General features: G+C 42.4%; 1 protein-coding gene across 1 annotated transcript; it reads left to right on the top strand.

Annotated features, from left to right (window-relative positions):
- The first annotated feature begins 452 nt into the window (after positions 1-452).
- Positions 453-24,787, top strand: LOC126252261 (testis-specific serine/threonine-protein kinase 6-like). Its single transcript, XM_049953133.1, has 3 exons — positions 453-515; positions 18,661-18,807; positions 24,572-24,787. The coding sequence occupies exons 1-3, from the start codon at positions 453-455 to the stop codon at positions 24,785-24,787; spliced, it is 426 nt and encodes a 141-aa protein (XP_049809090.1).

The raw sequence follows: 24,787 nt of genomic DNA, 5'->3' as shown, positions 1-24,787 counted from the left end.
AGGACTTTGGGAGAAAGAAAGAAGGAAAGAAATACCTTTGATAATAAGTAATCATATGTAATTGTTGTAAATCGTTCATAATTGAGCATATTCGAGAAAAAAAGTTACAGCAGTAATTTGTGTGGCCTATTCTTCTAAATGCTGATTCATGCAGGCCATAAAGTTTTTGTTCTTCATAAAATAAACGACGCAACATGAATTGTGAGACTTCTTGTTGCTGAATCTTGTGGAGATCTAAGTAGATTCCGTAAGCTCAACTCTTGTGCAGTTGCTGCTACAATGAAAATCGCGACACATTACATTTCCTAGCAACTGACACCAGTTCGTAAACTCTTCGTAGCTGAAGAGCTGTAGTTGGGATGTGAAGCACAAAAATCCCAAGTTATTTCCAAGTTACTTTCAAAGAGTACCGTTTCATTCCAAAAAAAAATTTTACTGTGACACTTCCCGCTATGTCTGTGGCTAAATTGGCAGCCGTCGATTCTGTGAAAACAAGCGCACACTCCACCGATAAGGTATGTCGTATTCGTAATTCAAATACCAAGCTAAGTTTTCAAGCTATTATTCAGAAATAGTGTTATAACAACGTCGTTTCCTGGTATGTTTGTTTATTTATCGTAGGCGCCACTGTTGCCATCGCAAATGAATATTAGTTTTGTTTTCGTATCCATTTGAAGCGAGTATTGCGATGTAGTCTTTCTTAAAAAAAGTAAGATTTGTTATTTGAGCAAAAAACGTCATTGAGAGATATTCAGAGCAAGTATTTTTTTTTTTTTTTCGTATTAAGCAAACTGAAATTTTTCTGTTGCGTTCAGTACGTAACTAACATTTTATATATGGTGAGTAAGCGTACCAGTCCACCAGTTACAAAGGCACACGATTTTACGATGGTACTAAAAACTTATAAATACCTTATATAGTAGGTCTAACATCTAGCCGGCCGCTGTGGCCGAGCGGTTCTAGGCGCTTCAGTCCGGAACCGCGATGCTGCTACGGTCGCAGGTTCGAATCATGCCTCGGGCGTGGATGTGTGTGATTTCCTTAGGTTGGTTAGGTTTAGGTAATTCTAAGTCTAGACTGATGATCTCAGGTTTTAAGTTCCATAGTGCTTAGAGTCAATTGAACCATCTAACATCTACATCTACAGGGGATGAATAAAGAGGGAAAACACCATGAGAAATGCATGGCTGAACATGAGTGCAGATGCTAGCCAATCGTGCCGGTTGAACTGACGTATTTGACAACGAAAGGAACCAGTGCAATATTCGCAATACGTTAGAAGTATCAGTCGTGGTCTGAACAGCGTTTTGTGTGGTTGTGAGTGTATTACGTCGCAGCTCAGTACATTCGTGCGTGGCAAATTGTTGTCGCTCGCATGGTGGGTGCTTCCGTAACCAAGGCAGCCGAAGTGTTCGTGTTTCACAGGCCATCGTATTTAAGATCTATACCGTGTCAAAAACATCACCCGCTAAGTCACAACGCGGACGAAAGTGCATGGTGAGTGATCGGAACGGACGGTCACTGAAGACGATCTTGAGTTAGTTAGCTAGTTAGTTTCATGTTCCAAGGATGATTTGCACGATAAGTCGTAATTATGTGGGACAAGTCATCATACGTGCGAGGGTAATCCCAAAAGTAAGGTCTCCTATTTTTTTTATAAGTACAGAACTCTGTTTGTGTGGCAGTTGGTCACATTGTTATGAAGAGTGCTTCACGCACTGTGTTTAAACATGCGCACGCCGCGATGAGGCGTAGTGTTGCCAATTTAGCGACTTTGTCGCTACAAATGGCGACTTTTGCCTTCGTCTTAGCGACAAAAAAAAACTTTTAGCGACAAAAATTATTTAGCGACTTATCTGGCGACTTTTGGAGTACTGACGACTTTTGAAGTACAAATATCAGAAACTATTTTGGGCCTGTATTTTCATTAATAAAACTAAGATTTTAACTACAGAATGGGTGCTACAATGACTTTGTTCTAGATTTAGTAAGTTAAATTAAGTTCTTAGCAGATCATGTAGCATTGTTCAGCTTTTAGTAAACCTGAATGTGGGAACTGCCTACAGAGTAAGAAAACCTTGACTATAGAACAATTCATTATTCATTACCCACTAGCCTGTCATCGTCGATAGCGTATCGATCTATAATTCTTCAACTTTTGAACTCCCTTTATTTTTCGAATTGACAAAAAAAACGTAATATTAAGTATAATAAAATACATTTCTGCCCAGCAACCCCTAATTTTTCGAAATCAAATTATTACCACATGCACAGTGGTGACGCAAGAACAACTCGGTGGGGGTATCTCAGAAATTATTACGTTTTAAACATTGAACAACAGGACTGATATCGAGTTACCGAGTGAGTAGATTGTTTCATGACCTCTTGTTCGCCTGAGTTTTAATGTATTTTCAGTGATTATAAATTGGTGAAACTTATGTTGTGGTGGCTTACATAATGGATTTACCGCAGAAGAAGAAGCAGTACGCTCAAAAATAACGGGATGCGTGGGAAGCAGAACCTGAATTCAATGGGTGGCTGAAACCAGTCGTTGGAGACTTATCCAAGGCAAGATGTCAAGTATCTGCAACAAAGTTTTATGCTAAATTGTATGATATTAGAAAGCATTCGAAAGCTATTAAGCATAAACTAAAAATTGATTAAAAAAAAAATCACAAACCACCTTACCTGTGAAAATTGTTCCGAAAACTACAGTTAGAATAGCAAGCAGAGCGGAAGGCGCCCTTTTTTTATTTATTGCTGAACATTGTTCTATTTTAGCTGTAGATCATTTAGGAATACTGTGCAAGAAGGTGTTTTCCGGTGATGAGGGCGCTAAAAACATGCAATTACATCGTACGAGGGCACTAACATTATAACTGCAGTTTTGGCTCCATATTTTACACAATCATTGGTTGAAGATATAGGTAACCAAAAATACAGTGTACTAATAGATGAATCCACAGATGTATCAGTATCTAAAATGCTAAATATCGTTACACGGTACTATAGTGTACACAACCAAACCATTAGATCAGCATTTCTCAAACTCGCTGTAGTAAAAACTGCAGATGCAAGAAATCTGGCTGCTGTTCTTGTGAATTCTTTGAAAGATCTCAAACTTCCAATCGCTAATATGGTAGGAATTGGCACAGATAATGCTTCTGCAATGGTTGGAATAAGCAATGGGCATTTCGAACAACTCAAGAGAGAATATGGTTTGAAGCATTTGGTATTGATCCGTTGCATTTGTCACTCTCTTCAGCTCGCAGTTTCGCACGCCTCAGTGAATACCATACCTAGAAACATAGAGTTTCTTGTACGGGAAACCTACAATTGGTTCTCCATTTCACCCAAAAGACAAGAGGAATATAAAAAGGTTTATGAGACAATAAATTGTGGAAAACAGCCACTAAAAATTTTGAAGGTCTGTGCAACAGGTTGGCTTTCAATCGAACCAGCAATACGAAGAATTCTGGAGCAGTGGGAAGACCTAAGGCTACATTTTTCACTTGCCATGGTTCAAGACAATTGTTACACTGCCGATCTTTTGTACAAGATGTATTGTGACGACTCAAATCATCTTTACATGTTTTACCTTAAACATGCTTTAAAAGACGTACAAATAGCAATAAAAGCTTTTGAAGGAGAAGACAATGACCCCACTAAATTACTAGATACACTTGTATTTCTCATGCAGTCACTCGGACAAAACATAGTTTTTCCAACTGTTGACAACACCAGTTCCAAGCGACTGTATGTACGCAAATCCGAACCTTGGCTTTATGTTTGAACAGAAATTGTCTGAGTCAAGTTTGTCTGAAGAAAATAAAGTTTATTTGAAGAACTAAAGTTCTGTCAGAGCATGAAACAGAAGAGTTATTCGATCTTCTGAGTGACGACGATGAATAGCTCACATACCGGTATGTATATATTTTGTAACCTAATTTGAGTTCTTGCTTTCTTTTGTTACAAATATAGTTGTATATTACTAGTATATTTGACTACTGTGATTGAAACAACAATATGTGTGTTGCGTCAATTATGATAACATGTTTAATTAAACGTTAGCGTATTTTATATGTACGTTGTTGCAAGCGATGCGTCATTTAATTAAGACAATATAGCAATTACGTATGCAACAATTTTATTAATAATTTATTACCGCCCCCCCCCCCCCCCACTGGCTTATTGCACCATTCACAGCACGAAATTTTCAGTACACCCCTAGTAAAATCAGTTTTAGCGACTTTCTAGCGACGTTTGATATTGAATCTAGCGACTCGGGTTTTTTAGAGTTGGCAACACTGACAAGGCGCTCAGTCTTGGCTTGGCAGCCGTTGAGAATGGAGTTCCTGTTGGATGTTACCGCCAAGTGCAACTTGCGTGCAGATATTCGGCTTTTGAACGCAAAGGGCACTGCACCTATTAAATCCATCGCCAATTGACGGAAATGTATAGTGAGTCGTGCATGCATGTCAAAAATGTTCGTAAGTGGTGTAGAGAGTTTGCAGCTGGTCGGACCGAAATTCACGACGAACAAAGGAGCGGGAGACCGTCAAATTCTGAGGAAACAGTGTTGAAGGTTGAGCAAAGCATGCGTGAAGATCGGCGGATCACCCTGGATGATCTCAGCACGTTGGTTCCTGAGGTTTCCCGAAGCACCGCTCACAGAATTTAAACGGAAACATGGAAATACCGGAAGGTGTGCGCAAGATGGGTGCCACGCATGCTGACTGAGGACCACATGCGGCAACGAGTTGATGCTCCCCGCACATTTCTTCACCGCTCTGCAGCCGAACAGGACAACTTTCTGGACTCAACTGTCACTGGTGACGAAACCTGGGCATACCAATGTACACCTGAGACCAAGCAACAATCACGCCAGTGGCGGCATCCTTCTTCGCCAAAGCAGCGGAAATGAAACAAACACAGTCTGCCGGTAAAGTCATGACAACCGTTTTTTGGGATCGGAAAGGGGTATTGTTGGACGACTTTATGTCCACTGGGACCACAATTAACGCTGACAGGTACTGTGAGACCCTGAAAAAACTCAAACGGGCAATTCAGAACCGGAAAAGAGGAATGTTGAGCAAGAGCGTACACATTCTCCATGACAACGCTCGCCCACACATCGCTCGGCAAATCGTTGCTCTCCTGTGAGTTTCAGTGGAACATAATCACCCACCCACCCTATAGTCCAGACTTGGCGCCCAGTGATTATCGCCTGTTCCCTAAGTTAAAAGAACATTTGGCTGGAAAGCGATTCAGCTCCGACGACGAGGTGAAAGAAAAGGTTCGTAACTTTCTGAACAGCGTTGCGGCGAGCTAGTATGACATGGGCATACAAAAACTACCACAGCGTCTTTTAATGCATCGCAGAAATAGTGAATATGTCCAAAAATTGCTAAATGTTCAAGCTGTAAACTGATGTAAACCATTGTACAAATAAACAGGGCTATGTACTTATAAAAAAGTAGGAGACCTTACTTTTGGGATTACCTGGCACATTCACATAGCAACTTAATTTTTAAATATGGCTACCTGATGAACGTTTGTAAAGATTCTTTTTTTTCTATAGATTTAAGATGGTATTTCCTACCCCACAATTTTTACACTTTACAATAATAGAAATTCTTCTTCAGAATAGAAGGAACTGTCAAGGAGAAACAATTTTAGTCTTTTTTCAAAGCATTGTGCACCCCTTTAACAACAAACTTCATGAGGGAAGCAGTAGTCCGTAGTCAGAATGCCCAAGTAATTAAAAGATGTCTACAAGATGTTCAAGGCTGTGCACCACATATTACTCTCACAGAACATTTTTGGGCAATGAAGATTTTCTTTCTTAAACATGAGTTACACCAGAACATTACCCCATATGACATTATTGAATGAAAATATGTTAACTTATTGATGTGTCTCTCCTCAAGATTTGCAGTGATTCTAAATGCAAGTGTGGCTGAACTAAGTTATTTTAGGAGTTCCAAAATGTGCTTTTTTTAGTTTAAATTCTCATAAATATGGACACCTAAGAATTTTGAAGTTTCCACCCTATTTATTATTTCCCAACCATGTGTTACACTTACAACTGCTATAGTACCGTTAGATGTGCAGAAATGAAAATGTTATGTCTTTTTTAAAATTGAGTGTGAAACCATTCGCAGAAAACCAGTCAATGATACTTTTAAGAACTGTTTCTTCTGTTCCTATATGTATACTTGGATTTATTACAGTATTAGTGTCATCTCAAAGAAGAATAAATTCTGTTTGTTGTATGTTAGACGAAAGATCGTTTGCACACATAAAGAACAATAGCGGATCTAAGACTGTCTTGGGGAACCCCATACGTGATTTCTCCCCAATTAGAATAATGTCCCCCGACTAAACTGGTTGAATAACTAAGTACAATTTTCTGCATTTTTTTTTGTTAGATATGAAATTATCCACTAGTTGGCTATACCAGCAGTTCCATACAATTTCAATTTATCTAGGAAAGCGATGCGATTCGCACAGTCAAGTTTCTTAGACAGATCATAGAAAATACGGACCAGTGCTATTGTATTTTTTAGTGCTTGTAAAATTTAGTGAGTGAACATGGAAACGGCATTCTCTGTAGAGCAGCTCTTCTGAAAACAGTATATGATTTGCTGAGGATTTGTTGTTGTTCAGGTGAGTTACTATTCTAGAATACGTAACCCTTTCAAACATTTTGGGAAATAATGTCACCAGTGAAACAGGTTGGTAGTTATTTATCTCTCTCCTTTCATCTTTCTTTTGGAGGGGTTTGACACTGGCGTATTTCAGTCTCTCTGGAAAAATGCCTTGAATGAGTGATGCATTACATGTTTCAGGTAAGACAGGGCTATACTGGAAGAAATCTGTAGTACTCGTTTGGCAACATTATCAAAACTAGATGACCTTTTATTTTTGAAAGATAGGCTAATTAGAGAAATTATAGTTTTATTAACTTCAGAATGAGGAATTGGTGATACATTCATTTGATTGAATTCTATAAGTATTGTTTTTCAAATTACTGCTGTGATTTTTTCTCTTGAACTGTTTCTCCATATACCTTCTACTGTATTTAAGAAATGATTAGTAAATATATTTGCTACATGTGACTCATGAATTACAGCTGATCCATTCAGATCAATGGAGACGTTACCCTTTTCTGTGGCTGGTTGACCTGTCTCTCGTTTCAGTACATTCGATATAGCCTTAAGTCTGTTGTCGGAATTACTGATTTCTGACATAATGTGCATGTTACTTGATTTTTTTTTTCTGTGCATCAACTACAGTATCTCTGCTTCTTGTTAGCAACGGACACATTTCCAATTTCCATTCACGAGACACTTTAACCACCTTAGTAGTACATGGCTTTCACGTGGCTGTTTAATGTACTTCCTGATTACCTTTTGCCGAAAGCTGTTTTCAAATAATGATTTGAATTTATCATGGAATAGATTAAATTTTGTGTTAGCGTTTGGTTCGCTATAAATTTCATCTCAAATCATTTCTTGTAAACTTTTCTCAAAAACATTTTTCCTGGAGTCATTAATTATTGTAGCTGATTTCCAGAGAGGAGTAGCCATACTGTAAGGCACATCATTTATCCTAAGCATGCATCAACGTCAGAGAGAGCATTTGCTACTGGGTAAACAGTTATTATCTTGCTTTGAGCTTCATCAAAGAAAACACTATCAGTTAGGGTCCTACTGCCTTCATCACCCGTGTTGGAAAGTTAATTACTGAGCTCAAATTGTATGATTCAAATATGGTTTCCGGATCAGTTATCTTTTCAGAATCCTTTACAGAAAAGACATCACTGCTACACTGAAGACATCACTTCTACATTGAAGTCACCACAGACTATTGACTACTTGCTGCTGTGCATGGTAAGGAATCCAGATTCCTCATAAACAGTTCAGAATTTCCCGGTGGGTATCTATACACAGTTATAACTGGATGTGGACAATTTTTCAGTATTGGTTCACAAACACACACTTCTGTGTGCTAATCACTACAAAATCTAATAATCTCAGTGTTTCTGAACTTGTGTTCTGTCTTAATATATGTAACAACACCTCCTTTTCCCATACTACTTCTGCATCAGTATGCTACTAGAGTGTAATCTTTTATATGTAACCTATCTAACCCTACGGTTAAATGTTGCTCAGTGAGGCACAGGATGTCTGTCTCCCCAGAGCTCTCAAAATTTTCCAAACAGACAAGAAGCTCTTCTGCTTTATCACTCAGTTCTCTAATATTTTAATGAAGTAACCTAACCTTACTTTTCCGTGCATTCTTAAGGGGCTCTACGGTTATTTTAACTTCTTTAAAAATAGGGTGCCTGAATGAATGAAAAATAAGAGAACGACAGCTGTAAAAGTCAGTGCATAGCTGACTGCCCCACTTGCAACAACACGAAGGGACCTGCATATACAGGTTGGTCCATTGATAGTGACCGGGCCAAATATCTCACGCAAGCATCAAACGAAAAAACTACAAAGAACGAAACTCGTCTAGCTTGAAGGGAGAAACCAGATGGCGCTATGGTTGGCCCGCTAGATGGCGCTGCCATAGGTCAAGCGGATATCAACTGAGTTTTTTTAAATAGGAACCCCCATTTTTTATTACATATTCGTGTAGTACGTAAAGAAATATGAATGTTTTAGTTGAACCACTTTTTTCGCTTTGTGATAGACGGCCCTGTAATAGTCACAAACGTATAAGTACGTGGTATCACGTAACATTCCGCCAGTGCGGACGGTATTTGCTTCGTGATACATTACCAGTGTTAAAATGGACCGTTTACCAATTGCGGAAAAGGTCGATATCGTGTTGATGTATGGCTATGGTGATCAAAATGCCCAACGGGCGTGTGCTATGTATGCTGCTCGGCATCCTGGACGACATCATCCAAGTGTCCGGACCGTTGGGCGGATAGTTACGTTATTTAAGGAAACAGGAAGTGTTCAGCCACATGTGAAACGTCAACCACGACCTGCAACAAATGATGATGCCCAAGTAGGTGTTTTAGCTGCTGTCGCGGCTAATCCGCACATCAGTAGCACACAAATTGCGCGAGAATCGGGAATCTCAGAAACGTCGGTGTTGAGAATGCTACATCAACATCGATTGCACCAATACCGTATTTCTATGCACCAGGAATTGCATGGCAACGATTTTGAACGTCCTGTACACTTCTGCCACTGGGCACAAGAGAAATTACGGGACGATGACAGATTTTTTGCACGCGTTCTATTTAGCGACGAAGCATAATTCATAAACAGCGGTAACGTAAACCGGCATAATATGAAATATTGGGCGACGGAAAATCCACAATGGCTGCGACAAGTGGAACATCAGCGACCTTGGCGGGTCAATGTATGGTGCGGCATTATGGGAGGAAGGATAATTGGCCGCCGTTTTATCGATGGCAATCTAAGTGGTGAAATGTATGCTGATTTCCTACGCAATGTTCTACCGATGTTACTACAAGATGTTTCACTGAATGACAGAATGGCGATATACTTCCAACATGATGGATATCCGGCACATAACTCGCGTGCGGTTGAAGCGGTATTGAATAGCATATTTCATGACAGGTGGAGTGGTCGTCGAAGCGCCATACCATGGCCCGCACGTTCACCGGATCTGACGTCCCCGGATTTCTTTCTGTGGGGAAAGTTGAAGGATATTTGCTATCGTGATCCACCGACAACGCCTGACAACACGCGTCAGCACATTGTCAATGCATGCGCGAACATAACGGAAGGCGAACTACTCTCTGTAGAGAGGAATGTCGTTACATGTATCGCCAAATGCATTGATGTTGACGGACATCATTTTGAGCATTTATTTCATTAATGTGGTATTTACAGGTAATCACGCTGGAATAGCAAGTGTTCTCAGAAATGATAAGTTCACATGTATCACATTGGAACAACCGAAATAAAATGTTCAAACGAACCTACGTTCTGTATTTTAATTTAAAAAACCTACCTGTTACCAGCTGTTCGTCTAAAATTGTGAGCCATATGTTTGTGACTATTACAGCGCCATCTGCCACAAAGCGAAAAACGTGGTCCAACTAAAATATTCATGTTTCTTTACGTACTACACGAATTTGTAATAAAAAACGAAGTTCCTATTTTAAAAAACGCAGTTGATATCCGTTTGATCTGTGGCATCGCCATCTAGTGGGCCAACCGTAGCGCCATCTGGTTTCCCCCTTCAAGCTAGACCAGTTTCGTTCTTTGTAATTTTTTCGTTTGACGCTTATTTCGTGAGATATTTGGCCCGGTCACGATCAATGGACCACCCTGTATATGGAATTTCAAGGGATCTGGATTCCAAAACCACTCATCAATGACGCAGATGCCTGTGACAGGAAAACATAGTGCTGAAGGCACAAAACCTTGACTATGGACCAGTGTGTGGATGTCACTTTATGGGATGAGTCTTGTTTCACAATGTTTCCAACTTTTGGCCGAGTTTATGTACCAAGAGTGAAACATGGCGGGGTCGTTGATGGTTTAGGCAGCCATATCGTGGTGTTCCCTGAGTGCCATGGTTACTCTGCAAGGTCAAGTTAGTGCCAAGGATTATGAACCATTAATGAACTATTTTTGTAAAAATACAGTTTTCATTGTGCTTGTCTGAAAGTTTTACAGTGTGTAGATGCATCCTTCCTGCTTGTTTTCAAACTTAGTTCAACTTAGTCCCGTGAGTGGCGCCGTCACAGCACGTCTTCAAGATGGCTGCTACACTTGACGTTCGTCAGAAGCAACGTGCTGTCATACAATTCCTGTGCTATGAAAACGAGACAGTGGAAAACATCCACAAGAGGTTGAAAAAGGTGTATGGAGATGCTGCTGTCGATCACAGTACAGTTAGTCGGTGGGCAAGCAGGTTACGTGATGAAAGCGAGCACGGCAATATTGAGGACCGTCCTCGCAGCGGCAGGCCTCGTACTGCACTCACTCCAGACAATGTGCAGAGAGTTAACGAATTGGTGACTGCTGACAGACGCATAACAGTGAACGAATTGTCACGCTACGTTGGGATAGGGGAAGGAAGTGTTTGCAGAATACTGAAAGTATTGGCGTAAAAAAAGGTTTATGCCAGGTGGGTTCCCAGGATGTTGACAGTGGCTCACAAAGAAACAAGAAAAACGGTATGCAGCGAACTTTTGGAACAGTACAAGAATGGTGGAGATGAATTTCTTGGAAGAATTGTGACAGGTGATGAAACATGGCCCCATCATTTTTCACCAGAGACGAAGAGGCAATCAATGGAGTGGCATCACGCAAATTCACCCAAGAAAAAAAATTCAAAACCACACCTTCTGCTGGAAGTTATGGCTACGGTGTTTTCCGATTCCGAAGGACTCCTGTTTGTAGATATCATGCCAAGTGGAACCACCCTAAATTCTGATGCATATGTGACGACACTGAAGAAACTTCATGCTCGACTGAGTCGTGTTCGACCAAATTGGCAAAAGCAGGATGTTTTGTTGTTGCACGACAATGCACGGCCACATGTCAGTCAAAAAACCATGGAAGCGATCAGACAACACTGAAACACCCGCCTTACAGTACTGACCTGGCTCCATGTGACTATCATCTCTTTGGAAAACTGAAAGACTCTCTTCGTGGAACAAGCTCTGAAGATGATGACTCCCTTTCCAACAGGTTGGTTCAGAATTTTACCATGCAGGTATACAGGCGTTGATTCCAAGATGGCGTAAGGCAGTTGAGAGGAATGGAAATTATGTGGAGAAATGAAAATATTGTTCCTAAAGGATGAATCTACACACTGTAAAACTTTCAAACATGTAGAATAAAAGACGGATTAAAAAAAATAGTGTGCATTTCTTTTGGAGTGGCCCTCGTACATCTGTCGTCATGCAGATAACATTTCAGATTCTCCAGTATCTCGCTGACTCTCTGCCGTGGGCAAACAATCCTGTTACCAGAATCAATGTTCAGTCCACAGCGGAATGTGCACTGCTTGGAAACTTCCTGGTAGATTAAAACTCTCCCAGATCGGGATTCGAACCCAGAATCTTGCCTTTCCCTGGCAATGTTCTACCGACTGAGCTGTCCAGGCACGGCTCGTGAAGTATCCGCCGCTTTCAGGAGAACCTCTGTGAAGCTTTCAGGAGAACCTCTGTGAAATTTGAAAAGCAAGGTTCAAATACTAGTCGGCATATAATTTTAATCTACCAGCTGTTTCAAGCCTGTGTGTATTCGTGCTGTGTTGATTGTGTACGGTCAATATCCTCCGGTCGTGGTCGTGCGGTAGCGTTCTCGCTTCCCACGCCCGGGTTCCCGGGTTCGATTCCCGGCGGGGTCAGGGATTTTCTCTGCCTCGTGATGGCTGGGTGTTGTGTGCTGTCCTTAGGTTAGTTAGGTTTAAGTAGTTCTAAGTTCTAGGGGACTTATGACCACAGCAGTTGAGTCCCATAGTGCTCAGAGCCATTTTTTGAATATCCTCCGGTGGTCTTATATGGTACAGGTCCCACACACTTGAAAGCTATTGTTGGATGTGTCGCACAAGAGTTTTGTAAGCAATTTGCTTCTTGAACTGTATTCATTTTCCTAGTATCTTAAAAACGAACAGAAGCCTTCCACCATCCTTATGTACGACTGAGCCTATATGAATATCGCACTTCATATCACTACAGATTAATACACCCAGGTATTTGCATGAGTTGATAGATTCCATTTGTGACTCATTGATATTATAGTCATAGGATACTATGTCTTATCGTTTTGTGAAATGCACAATTTTACATTTTTGTACACTTTGAAGAAATTGCCAGTTCTTGCAGGCTTTTGAAATGTTAAGACATAATTGAGTATTTGAGCAGTTTCTTTCAGATTACACTTCTTTTTATGTCACTGAACCAACTGCAAAAAGCCTGGGTTTAGAATTGTTCTCCGAGGACTCCTGATACTGTGAGTTCAGAATCTGAATATTTACAACGCTTCATCATGTCATCAAATTAAATGAAATAAAATGTTAATATTTTGATGAATCAGCCTGACTCAGTTGCACAAATTTTCTGGTCTTTACCAGGTTTCGGCTAAATTAATCTAGCCTTCTTCAGAAGCATAAAATTACTGTAACATGCCAGAATAAGGCACAGTCAATATTAAAATTAAAACCTATAGTACCGTGGTACCATGTCGAATAAAACTACTTAGCTGAAGTCCAGCCTCGGCATCTCTTCTGCACGCCGTCGGCTGGCAGAGGCAACTAACGCTGGCACTGACCGTTGCACGCGGAATTGCACTGAGCACATAGCAACTCGTGCGCGTGCGCATACGGAGAGTCAAGGCTGCAATCATTGGCTGTCTGTATATCACGTGTTGGGAACTGATAACCGTAATTGTAAGCAAACTAGGCATATGCAGATGAAGTCCCTATGTGTATTAACTATAGGCAAATTGTATTAAATAGTAGGAAATTTATAAATATGAAGTTTATAAATATAAAGTTTGAGGATAACCTTTACGACTTTAAGCACATATGGTCATCGTGTAAAGTATCCCCGCGGCACATGTCTAACAGCGAGCACCTTAATTGTCTCACTTATTTAAATGTTCATAACATTTTTCAAGTAGTATGCACAATGTTAATATCTGGTCAGTTGTTGACCTATTTCTTCTAAAGCCACTCTGATAGTCTCCAACTATCTCTTCCACATATGGAGTAAGCCTGTTGGTTAGAATCTTAGAGAAAACTTTATATGTAGTATTTAGCAGGGAGATTCCTCGATAGTTCTGGCAGTTTAATTTACCTCCTTTTTGTGTATGGGGCACATTAAAGCTGTTTTCCACTCCATTTCCATGCTCTCCTCTTGCCAAATATTCAGTATTATTTTATAAATTGTTTTCCACAGCGTTACCCCACCATATTTGAGAAGTTCGGCCTGGATCTTATCCAGGCGTCTTATTGTTTTTTAAGGTCTTAATAGCTTGTATCACCTACCCCAGTGTAGATTCTGGTGTTAAAACCTCTGGTCCATAGTAAATTAGCGCCACCAGTCCCCCTCGTTCTAACCCTTCTACTTCTGGGTTCAGTAACTCTTGGAAGTATTCTGCCCACCTTTCAAGTATTTTATTACTCTCCCCCATGAACTCCCCTTCTTTGTTCCTGCACATATTTGTTCTGGCTTGGAACCAAGTCTTCCCTTCTTTAATCTTTTGGTACATTTCACGAATTTGCTTCTCTTCTCCTAGCTGTTCAGTTTCTTCCAGTTTTTTCTTTTCTACTGCTCTTTTCTTCTGTCTGCAGATCCGCTTCGCTACACGGCGCTTTTCATTATATTCATTCAGATTTTCTTGAGTTCTTCTCTGCAATAATTTCATTCGTGCTATATTACGTTCCTCAATTCTTCTCATACATTCTTTGTCAAACCAGTTTTCCTTCCTTCGAGCCCGTTCATGTCCCAAAACCTTTCCAGCTGCGTCGAGGATTGCAGTCTTACATCGTTTCCACATTACTTCTATATATTCATTTGACGCGTTGGTATCATTCCTAATCCCCTCTTCTATTTTCGTCTGATATGCTCCTCGTATTTCTTCTAACTTCAGTTTCTTAATGTCAAACCTCTTTTGTTTGTCGCCTTTTTGTTTATTCACTAGTGAGATCCTTTGTCTATATTTAATTCTCACTAGATGGTGGTCTGAATTGAAGTCAGCTCCACATTGGCTCTTAACATCCATTATGTTCGATCCGTGTCTCCGATCAATCAATACATGGTATATATGATTTCTGATTTGTCCATCTGGTGAAATCCATGTTTGTTTGGGTACTTTCTTGTGTGGGAAACATGTACTGCCGACAGTCACGTTTTTACTTATAGCAAAATCTACAGCCCTAATTCCATTGTCATTTGATATTTCATGGAGGCTATGTCTTCCTATAATTGACTGAAAGGCCTCTTCTTTTCCTACTTTTGCATTCAGGTCTCCTATTAATAACTTGACATCATGTTTGGGAGCCTGACCATACAGTTGTTCTAGATATGTCTCAGAAAAATACAGATTTGTCACTATTTTATTAACAGTTCTACTACCTGACCTGCCGTGACCGTTGCCCGCAGAGCCACCACAAGCACTCACAGCCGAAAATATACACTAATGGCCATTAAAATTGCTACACCACGAACATGACGTGCTACAGACGAGAAATTTAACCGTCAGGAGGAAGATGCTGTGATATGCAAATGATTAGCTATTCAGAGCATTCACACAAGGTTGGCGCCGGTAGTGACACCTACAAAGTGCTGACATGAGGAAAGTTTCCAACCGATTTCTCATACACAAACAGCAGTTGACCGGCGTTGCCTGGTGAAACGTTGTTGTGATGCCTCATGTAAGGAGGAGAAATGCGTACCATCACGTTTCCGACTTTGATAAAGGTCGGATTGTAGCCTATCGCGATTTCGGTTTATCGTATCGCGACATTGGTGCTCGCGTTGGTCGAGATCCAATGACTCAGCATAATATGGAGTCGGTGGGTTCAGGAGTGTAATATGGAACGCCTTGCTGGATCCCAACGGCCTCGTGTCACTAGCAGTCGAGATGACAGGCATCTTATCCGCATGGCTGTAATGGATCGTGCAGCAACGTCTCGATCCTTGAGTCAACAGATGGAGACGTTTGCAAGACAACAACCATTTGCACGAACAGTTCGACGACGTTTGCAGCAGCATGGACTATCAGCTCGGAGACCACGGCTGCGGTTACCCTTGACGCTGCATCACAGACAGGAGCGCCTGCGATGGTGTACTCAACAACGAACCTGGGTGCACGAATGGCAAAACGTCATTTTTTGGGTGAATCCAGGTTCTGTTTACAGCATCATGATGGTGGCATCCGTGTTTGGCGACATCACGGTGAACGCACATTGGAAGCGTGCATTCGTCATCGCCATACCGGTTTATCACGCGGTGTGATGGTATGGGGTACCATTGGTTACACGTCTCGGTCACCTCTTGGTCGCATTGACGGCACTTTGAACAGTGGACGTTACATTTCAGATGTGTTACGACCCGTGGCTCTACCCTTCATTGGATCCCTGCGAAACCGTACATTTCAGCAGGATAATGCACGACCGCATGTTGCAGGTCCTGTACAGGCCTTTCTGGAAACAGAAAATGTTCGACTGCTGCCCTGGCCAGCACATTCTCCAGATCTCGCACCAATTGAAAACGTCTGGTCAATGGTGGCCGAGCAACTGCCTCGTCACAATAGGCCAGGCACTACTCTTGATGAACTGTGGTATCGTGTTGAAGCTGCATGGGCAGCTGTACCTGTACACGCCATGCAAGCTCTGTTTGACTCAATGCCCAGGCGTATCAAGGCCGGTATTACAGCCAGAGGTGGTTGTTCTGGGTACTGATTTCTCAGGATCTGTGCACCCAAATTGCGTTAAAATGTAATCAAATGTCAGTTCTAGTGTAATATATTAGCAAATGAATACCCGTTTGTCATCTGCATTTCTTCTTGGTGTAGCAATTTTAATGGGCAGTAGTGTAGAAAAGAAACCAGTGCCATCACTGATTTAATGACTGCAGTCTCAGGCAACTGAGGCCACACTGCGATTAGTGGCACCGGTGCATGATGAGAGTGGCGACTGGGTGGGGGTAAGGAGGTGGCTTGGGTGGGGAGGCACAGTAGGGTAGGCATGGTGGACAGTGACGTGCTGTTGGGGAGCGTGGAGGGACGAGCTGGAAAGAGGGTAGGTCAGCTATGTGCAGTCGCGAGATCAGATGGACCTCTCTGCTCCCTCCGTCTAATCTCCCGACTGCACATAGCTAGCTGACCTACCCTCTTTTCACCTCGTCCCTCCGCGCTCCCCAACAGCAGGTTTCTGTGCCTCCCCACCCAAGGTACCTCCTTACCCCCACCCAGTCGCCACTCTCATCATGCACCGGTGCCACTGCTCGCAGTGTGGCCTCAGTTGCCTGAGACTGCAGTCATGTGTGTGTGAGCTGTGTTTGCATGAGTGTGTGTGTGTGTGTGTGTGTGTGTGTGTGTGTGTGTGTGTGTGTGTTTGCCGTCTAATTCTGACGAAGGCCTTCTGGCCGAAAGCTATATTTGTGACAGTCTTTTTGTTGTACCTATCTGTGACAGCATCTCCGCTGTATGGTGAGCAGCAACTTTCCTTTTCATGAAATTGCAGCTTGGTTCTACATCTACATCTACCTGGTTACTCCTCAATTCACACTTAAGTGACTGGCAGAGGGTTCATAGAACCATTTTCATACTACTTCTCTACCATTCCACTCTCAAATGGTGCGTGGGAAAAAGGAACACCTAAATCTTTCCGTTCGAGCTCCGATTTCTCTTATTTTATTATGATGATCATTTCTCCCTACGTAGGCGGGTGTCAACAAAATCTTTTCGCATTCTGAAGAGACAGTTGGTGATTGAAATTTCGCAAATAGATCTCACCGCAAAGAAAACCGCCTTTGTTTCAGTGACTGCCACCCCAACTCATGTACCATATCAGAGACACTCTCACCCCTTTTGCGCGATAACACGAAACGAGCTGCCCTTCTTTGCACTTTTTCAATGTCCTCCATGAATCCTACCTACTAAGGATCCCACACCGCGCAGCAATATTCCAGCAGAGGACGGACAAGTGTAATGTGGACTGTCTCTTTAGTGGGTTCGTCGCATCTTCTAAGTGTTCTGCCAACAAAGCGCAGTCTTTGTTTCGCCCTCCCCCAATATTATCTATGTGGTATTTCCAATTTAAGTTGCTCGTAATTGTAATTCCTAGGTATTTAGTCGAACTCACAGCCCTTAGATTTGTGCGATTTATCATATACCCAAAATTTATCGGATTTCTTTTAGTACCCACGTGGATGACCTCTCACATTTCTTGTTTTGTGCCAATTGCCACTTTTCACCATACAGAAATTCTCTCTAGATCATTTTGTAATTGGACTTGATCGTCTGATGATTTTACTAGACGGTAAATTATAGCGTCATCTGCAAACAATCTAAGGGGGCTGCTCAGATTATCACCTTGATCATTTATGTAAATCAGAAACAGCAGAGGGCCTATGACACTACCTTGCCGAACCCCAGATATCACTTCTGTTCTACTCAATGATTTACCATCTATCACTACGAACTGTGACCTCTGAGGGGAAATCACGAATCCAGTCACACAACTGTGACGATACTCCATATGCACGCAATTTGATTAATAGTCGCTTGTGAGGAACGGTATCAAAAGCCTACTGTAAATCTAGGAATATGCAATCGATCTGAGATCCCTTGTCGACGACACTCATTACTTCATGGGAATAAAGAGCTAATTGTGTTGCACAAGAACGATATTTTCTGAATCCGTGTTGGTTATGTATCAATAATTCATTTTCTTCAAGGAGATTCATAATGTTAGAGCACAGTATATTCTCCAAAATCCTACTGCAAATTGAGGTCAGTGATACGGGTCTGTAATTCAATGGGTTTCTCCTATTTCCTTTCTTGAATATTGGTGTGACCTGTGCTATATTGTATTTTTTGGAATTTCAACATGAAGAAACATCGGAATTTCAGAAAAGTGTTTTGATAAAACAAAGTCGCAGGCCTGGTACAGCTTCTGAACACGGGTGTGTGTCCTCAGGAACTGCAGAAGGTGCTGCAGCAGCGCGGCTTCCGGCTGGGCCGCACCATCGGCGGCGGGTCGTACAGCAAGGTGCGCACCGCTTGGTTCCGCAGGCCCAGGGGCAGACCCCTGCGGTGCGCCTGCAAGCAACTCGACTGTCGCCAGGTACGTCTCTCTGCCGGCGATGAGTCAAACTGCGGGGGTGAGTCAGTTACTACCTACACTTTTGCTCTAATCGTCTTTGGCTGCCAGTACGGCTTATTGTTCTCGTCACCTGCTACACAGCATCGTTCTCGTCGCTTGTGGCAAGTTTCAGCGTTGTCACACTGTTCAAAAATGGTTCAAATGGCTCTGAGCACTATGGGACTTAACATCTGTGGTCATCAGTCCCCTAGAACTTAGAACTACTTAAACCTAACTAACCTAAGGACATCACACACATCCATGCCCGAGGCAGGATTCGAACCTGCGACCGTAGCGATCACGCGGTTCCAGACTGAAGCGCCTTTAGCCGCACGGCCACACCGGCCGGCTCACACTGTTCGCTTCGTGCTTTTGTGAAGTGAACATAGCTGAACATAGCTCCACTCTTCGTTAGGACCAGTGATGAGTGAATTCAACGATCCGGTTTTTAGTGGTCCGAAGGTGTGCTAGTAGCCGCAATCCGCAGAAGACTGGGAGGGGAGGGGGGAAGTGTGAAGAAACCGGAAGCAGTCAGATAGGCTTGACGGACGAGGAAAGGCCAAGACCTCCAGTCATATCCACTGCTGATGCTAACACTGACAAGGGAACCTCCCCATCGCACCCCCCTCAGATTTAGTTATAAGTTGGCACAGGGATAGGCCTTGAAAAACTGAACACAGATCAATCGAGAAAACAGGAAGAAGTTGTGTGGAACTACCAAAAAAATAAGCAAAATATACACACTGAGTAGTCCATGCGCAGCGTAGGCAACAACAAGGAGTGTGATCGCTTATGAGCGCCGTGGTTAGCGTGAGCGGCTGTGAAACGACAGGTCCTTGGTTCAAATCTTCTCTCGGATGAAAATTTTAATTTTTTATTTTCAGATAATTATCAGAGTTCAGGCACTCACACATAATCAACTTCGCTTTCCAAAATTCCAGGACATGTTCAAATTTGCTTGAACATATACAGAATTTGACGGTCTACGCACGAAAACATTTGAAAACGTAAAAAACATGTTTTAACAGAGCACAGGGAAAACTGTGCGACTCTGAAACTGTTGCATTCATTTGATGCAGTTTATGTGACAAACTCTTATGTTTTCATCACTTTTTTTGGAGTGATTATCACATCCACAAGAAAACCTAAATCGGGCAAGGTAGAATAATCTTTTTACCTATTCGCCAAGTGTGCAAGTTATGTGGGTCGACAACATATTCCTGTCATGTGACGCACATGCCGTCACCAGTGTCGTAAAGAATATATCAGACGTGTTTTCCTGTGGAGGAATCGGTTGACCTATGACCTTGCGATCAAATGTTTTCGGTTCCTATTGGAGAGGCACGTCCTTTCGTCTACTAATCGCACGGTTTTGCGGTGCGGTCGCAAAACACAGACACTACACTTATTACAGTGAACAGAGACGTCAATGAATGAACGGACAGATCGTAACTTTGGGAAAATAAAGAAAGTCAAATTTTCACTTGAGGGAGGACTCGAACCAAGGACCTTTCGTTTCGCAGTTGCTCACTCTGACCACGAGACCACGGCACTCATCAGCTAATATTGTCCATTATGTTGCCTATCTTGCACATGGACTACTCAGTTTGTATATTTTGCTTATTTTTTCATAGTTCCACACAACTTCTTCCTGTTTTCTCGATTGATCTGTCTTCAGTTTTTCAAGGCCTATCCACTGTGTCAATTTATAACTAAATCTGAGGGGGGTGCGATGGGGAGGTCCCCTTGTGAGCAACTCTGTGATCTTCTTTTGAAAAGCCAACGAGTGACTGTTGATGGAATGGCAAACCTTATGTGCATTGTAGTGATGGTTCTGCTAATGGACATCATCCATAACAGACTCAACTTTCGTTCAGTCTGTGCAACATGAATCCCGAAACTATTCGAGGAAGAGCAAAGGTGCAATCGCAAGAGAATCTGTCAGTCGTGCTAATGAAAGAGAAATGTTTTTGAAACGAATCATCACTGGAGACGAAACATGGGCTCATCACCTTGAACTAAAGACAAAATGTCAGGGCATGTGATGGAAATACCCCGGATATCCGGTCAAAAAGAAATTAAGACTCAACTCGCTACAGGAAAAGTGACGTTCACAGATTTTTTTGGGTCCGCAACGGCGAGTTCTGGAACATTACCTGGAAAAGGCATCAACCGTAAACAGTCAACATTACAGCGATATGCTTTGCCACTAATCGAAGCCTTCATTTCGAAGCAATTGTCGAGATCTATTGACAAATGGCGTCCACATATGACTATCCAAACCTTTCAAAAGCTTTAGAATAAGCATTTTGAGGAGCTGAAGCTTCATGCATACAGTCCTGATTTCTCCCCATCGAGTTTTCGTGTGTCTGGTCCAACTTAAATGGGTTCAGAGGCCGTCGATTGAGCTCCGCTAAAGTTTATAAATAAATCCTCATCATGTTATGGCACTGTACTTGTAAAGGTCCGTCTTAGTCACAAAGGGTGTATAATTTACAATTACCGGTTTCGGCTACTGCCATATTCAGAACTGTTACAAACAGAAAAACAACAGCGTGACAAACCAACTGCCGCGCGGGGTTAGCCGAGCGGTCTCAGGCGCTGCAGTCATGGACTGTGCGGCTGGTCCCGGCGGAGGTTCGAGTCCTCCCTCGGACATGGGTGTGTGTGTTTGTCCTTAGGATAATTTAGGTTAAGTTGTGTGTAAGCTTAGGGACTGATGACCTGAGCAGTTAAGTCGCGTAAGATTTCACACACATTTGAACTTTTTTTTTTTGACAAACCAGCTTCAATTAGTTGAAACTAAATGTACAAAAGGCCTAGGAATACAGAAGAAATAACAGTAAAAACAATAACGTGTCTAACAGCCATGCAAATCAGTCATACTTTCCACAAAAAATTATGAAGTAAGTATCAACGTCAGCAAAAAATGGCTCCAATGGCTCTGAGCACTATGGGACTCAACTGCTGTGGTCATTAGTCCCCTAGAACTTAGAACTAGTTAAACCTAACTAACCTAAGGACATCACAAACATCCATGCCCGAGGTAGGATTCGAACCTGCGACCGTAGCGGTCTCGCGGTTCCAGACTGCAGCGCCTTTAACCGCACGGCCACTTCCAACGTCAGCAACTACACACCTAGGTACATAGTAAGTGCTGGTGATGGCCTGGGGACATTCTGCATTTATAGAAAGAACTGTAGTCAATAAAGGGCAGTAATGCTAGAGAACTGTATGCCCAATATTTAAAATGAGATATGCATAGTTATTCATTAAAAATATTTCATATAGCAAAATAAGCTTCTGACAATAAAACAAAAACTGACATGCAAAAACGTGGAAATAAAATCCATACTTAAAATCACATAAAATGTATAAAGAGTAATGATTTAGATTTAGCTACAGCTAACTGAATTTAGCTTGTCACACCACTGTTTCTCTGCTTGTAAAAGGTCTGAAGATGACAGTGGGCGAAGGTAGTAATTGTGAATTGTATAACGTATGTGATGAAGAAAGACTTTTACAAGTGAACTCTGGTGAAGCGGCGAGGAAGCAGGTCCTATGTGGTGTGCTGCTCGTCCAAAAAACTTTTTTTCCGAGGGTATTGGAAAGTTTGTGCAATGATGGACCAAATGCGTCGAAAATCAGGGTGACTATAATGACAAATGATGTAATTGTAACTGTTTTGCAATTGTTGTAATAAAATAGAAAAAAAATGCTTGCTCAGTCACTCTCTGGCTTACCTTCATACAAGGCTTCAGCATTCCAGTTCTAGCTACGTAGTAATTTTTGGAAATTTGTGGTAAAGGACCAAACTGCTGAGGTAATTGCTCCCTAGGCTTACACACTACTTAAACTAACTTACGCTAAGGACGACAACACACCCAAGCCCGAGGGAGGACTCGAACCTCCGCCCCGGGGAGCCACGCGAACCGTGGCAAGGGCGCCTCAGACCGCGCGCCTAAACTAACTACATAGTATTCTCACGCTCCTACAAAAGAGAACACTGGTCATGTTGGAGAGCTCTATGTGGTGTAGCACTGATAGGATGTGGTCATGTCTCTGCCATAGGTGACGTACGTCTTGGCAGTGTGAATCGTTTGCCGGCCGCAGTGGCCGAGCGGTGCGCCGGCACGGTAGCTCAGCGTGTTCGGTCAGAGAGCCGCTTGGCCTCTGTTATAAAAAACTGAGTGGAAAGATCAACCACCGAACTTGAATAGGATGTCTTGCGACGTCCGCAACGACCAAACACAACGATCAATAATTAACAAAACGTAAAAAAATAAAAAAGCGGTTCTAGGCGCTACAGTCTGTAACCGCGCGACCGCTACGGTCATAGGTTCGAATCCTGCCTCGGGAATGGATGTGTGTGATGCCCTTAGGTTAGTTACGTTTAAGTTGTTCTAAGTTCTAGGGGACTGATGACCTCAGAGGTTAAGTCCCATAGTGCTCAGAGCCATTTGAATCATTTTTTGTGAATCGTTTATTGCAGAAACAGAACTTCTCTACTTATTGATACCATATGAGTTACTTATATTTTCTCATAGAAGCAATGCCTACAGTTTTATGTAGAAAGAACATGTCTACCATACATCACTGGCCTACAGACTTGATGTAAAACTTCAGTTCAGTTTGGAAACAACACTTACAACGGAGAGGTGCTGTTTCTGCCCTAAATGTGTGCGTGAGATGTCAGCAGAGGAAGCCTTTTATGCAGACATCTCACCATTAATGTAGTTAAATTCACAGCATGAGAGGCAGTACCGCAAAATTTTAGATATGTCATGCGAGGGAGACTAAGAAATGTCTGGATTAAGTTTGCTGTTTTATCTTAGGCGACATTAATAGTGAGTTAGCAAGTTCTACCAAGTGCCAACATATACACACATCAAAAAAGTTTTGCATCACTTCGGTTCCCAGAGTTCCCGAACCTGTACGGAAAATTGGAATAGAGATCAACAGAAACATAATTTCCGCCCTTTTTATTACTCATGAAAACCACACATTGCATGTTGTACCACCATACAGCGAGACCTTCAGCGGTGATGGTCCAGATTGCTGTACACTCCAGTACCTCTAATACCCAGTAGCACGTCCTCTTGCATTGATGAATGCCTGTATTCCTCGTGGCATACTATCCACAAGTTCATCAAGGCACTGTTGGTCCAGATTGTCCCTCTCGTCAACGGAGGTTCGGCGTAGATCCCTCAGAGTGGTTGGTGGGTCACGTCGTTCATAAACTGCCCTTTTCAATCTATCCCAGGCATGTTCGATAGGGTTCATGTCTGGAGAACATGCTGGCCACTCTAGTCGTGCGATATCGTTATCCTGAATGAAGTCATTCACAAGATGTGCACGATGGGGGCGCGAATTGTCGTCCATGAAGACGAATACCTCGCCAATATGCTGCCTATATGATTGCACTGTCGCTCGGAGGATGGCATTCACGTACCGTACAGCCGTTCCGGCGATTTCCATGACCACCAGCGGCGTACGTCGGCCCCACATAATGCCGCCCCAAAACAGTAGGGAACCTCCACCTTGCTGCACTTGCTGGACAGTGTGTCTAAAGCGTTCAGCCTGACCGGGTTGCCTCCAAACACGTCTCCGACGAATATATTGAAGTAATTTCTATGTATTGATGTAACTATAATTAATAATAATTAGTTGAAAAAATATGGCCGTATACACATAATGGAATTGAAGTGTAGTGCAATGTGTAAGTCTCGGTCTGTTAATTACACAGGCGCCAAAGGACTTCGTAGCTCGCTTCCTCCCTCGAGAATTGGAAGTACTGCGTGCTGTGACGCATCCGCACATAGTCCAGATCTTCGACGTAGTAGGTTTCGGCTCGCAGATCTTCATCTTCATGGAACTGTGTGAGAAGGGGGACTTGCTGGAGCACATTCGTGCTCGTCGCGGTCCTCTGTCGGAGCAAAAGGCGCGCCTCTACTTCAGGTAA

This window comes from Schistocerca nitens, chromosome 4 (genome assembly GCF_023898315.1).
Source record: "Schistocerca nitens isolate TAMUIC-IGC-003100 chromosome 4, iqSchNite1.1, whole genome shotgun sequence".
NCBI classification, from domain to species: domain Eukaryota; kingdom Metazoa; phylum Arthropoda; class Insecta; order Orthoptera; family Acrididae; genus Schistocerca; species Schistocerca nitens.
The sequence above is the reverse complement of the archived record's forward strand: the minus strand, read 5'-3'. Positions and strand labels throughout refer to the sequence as shown.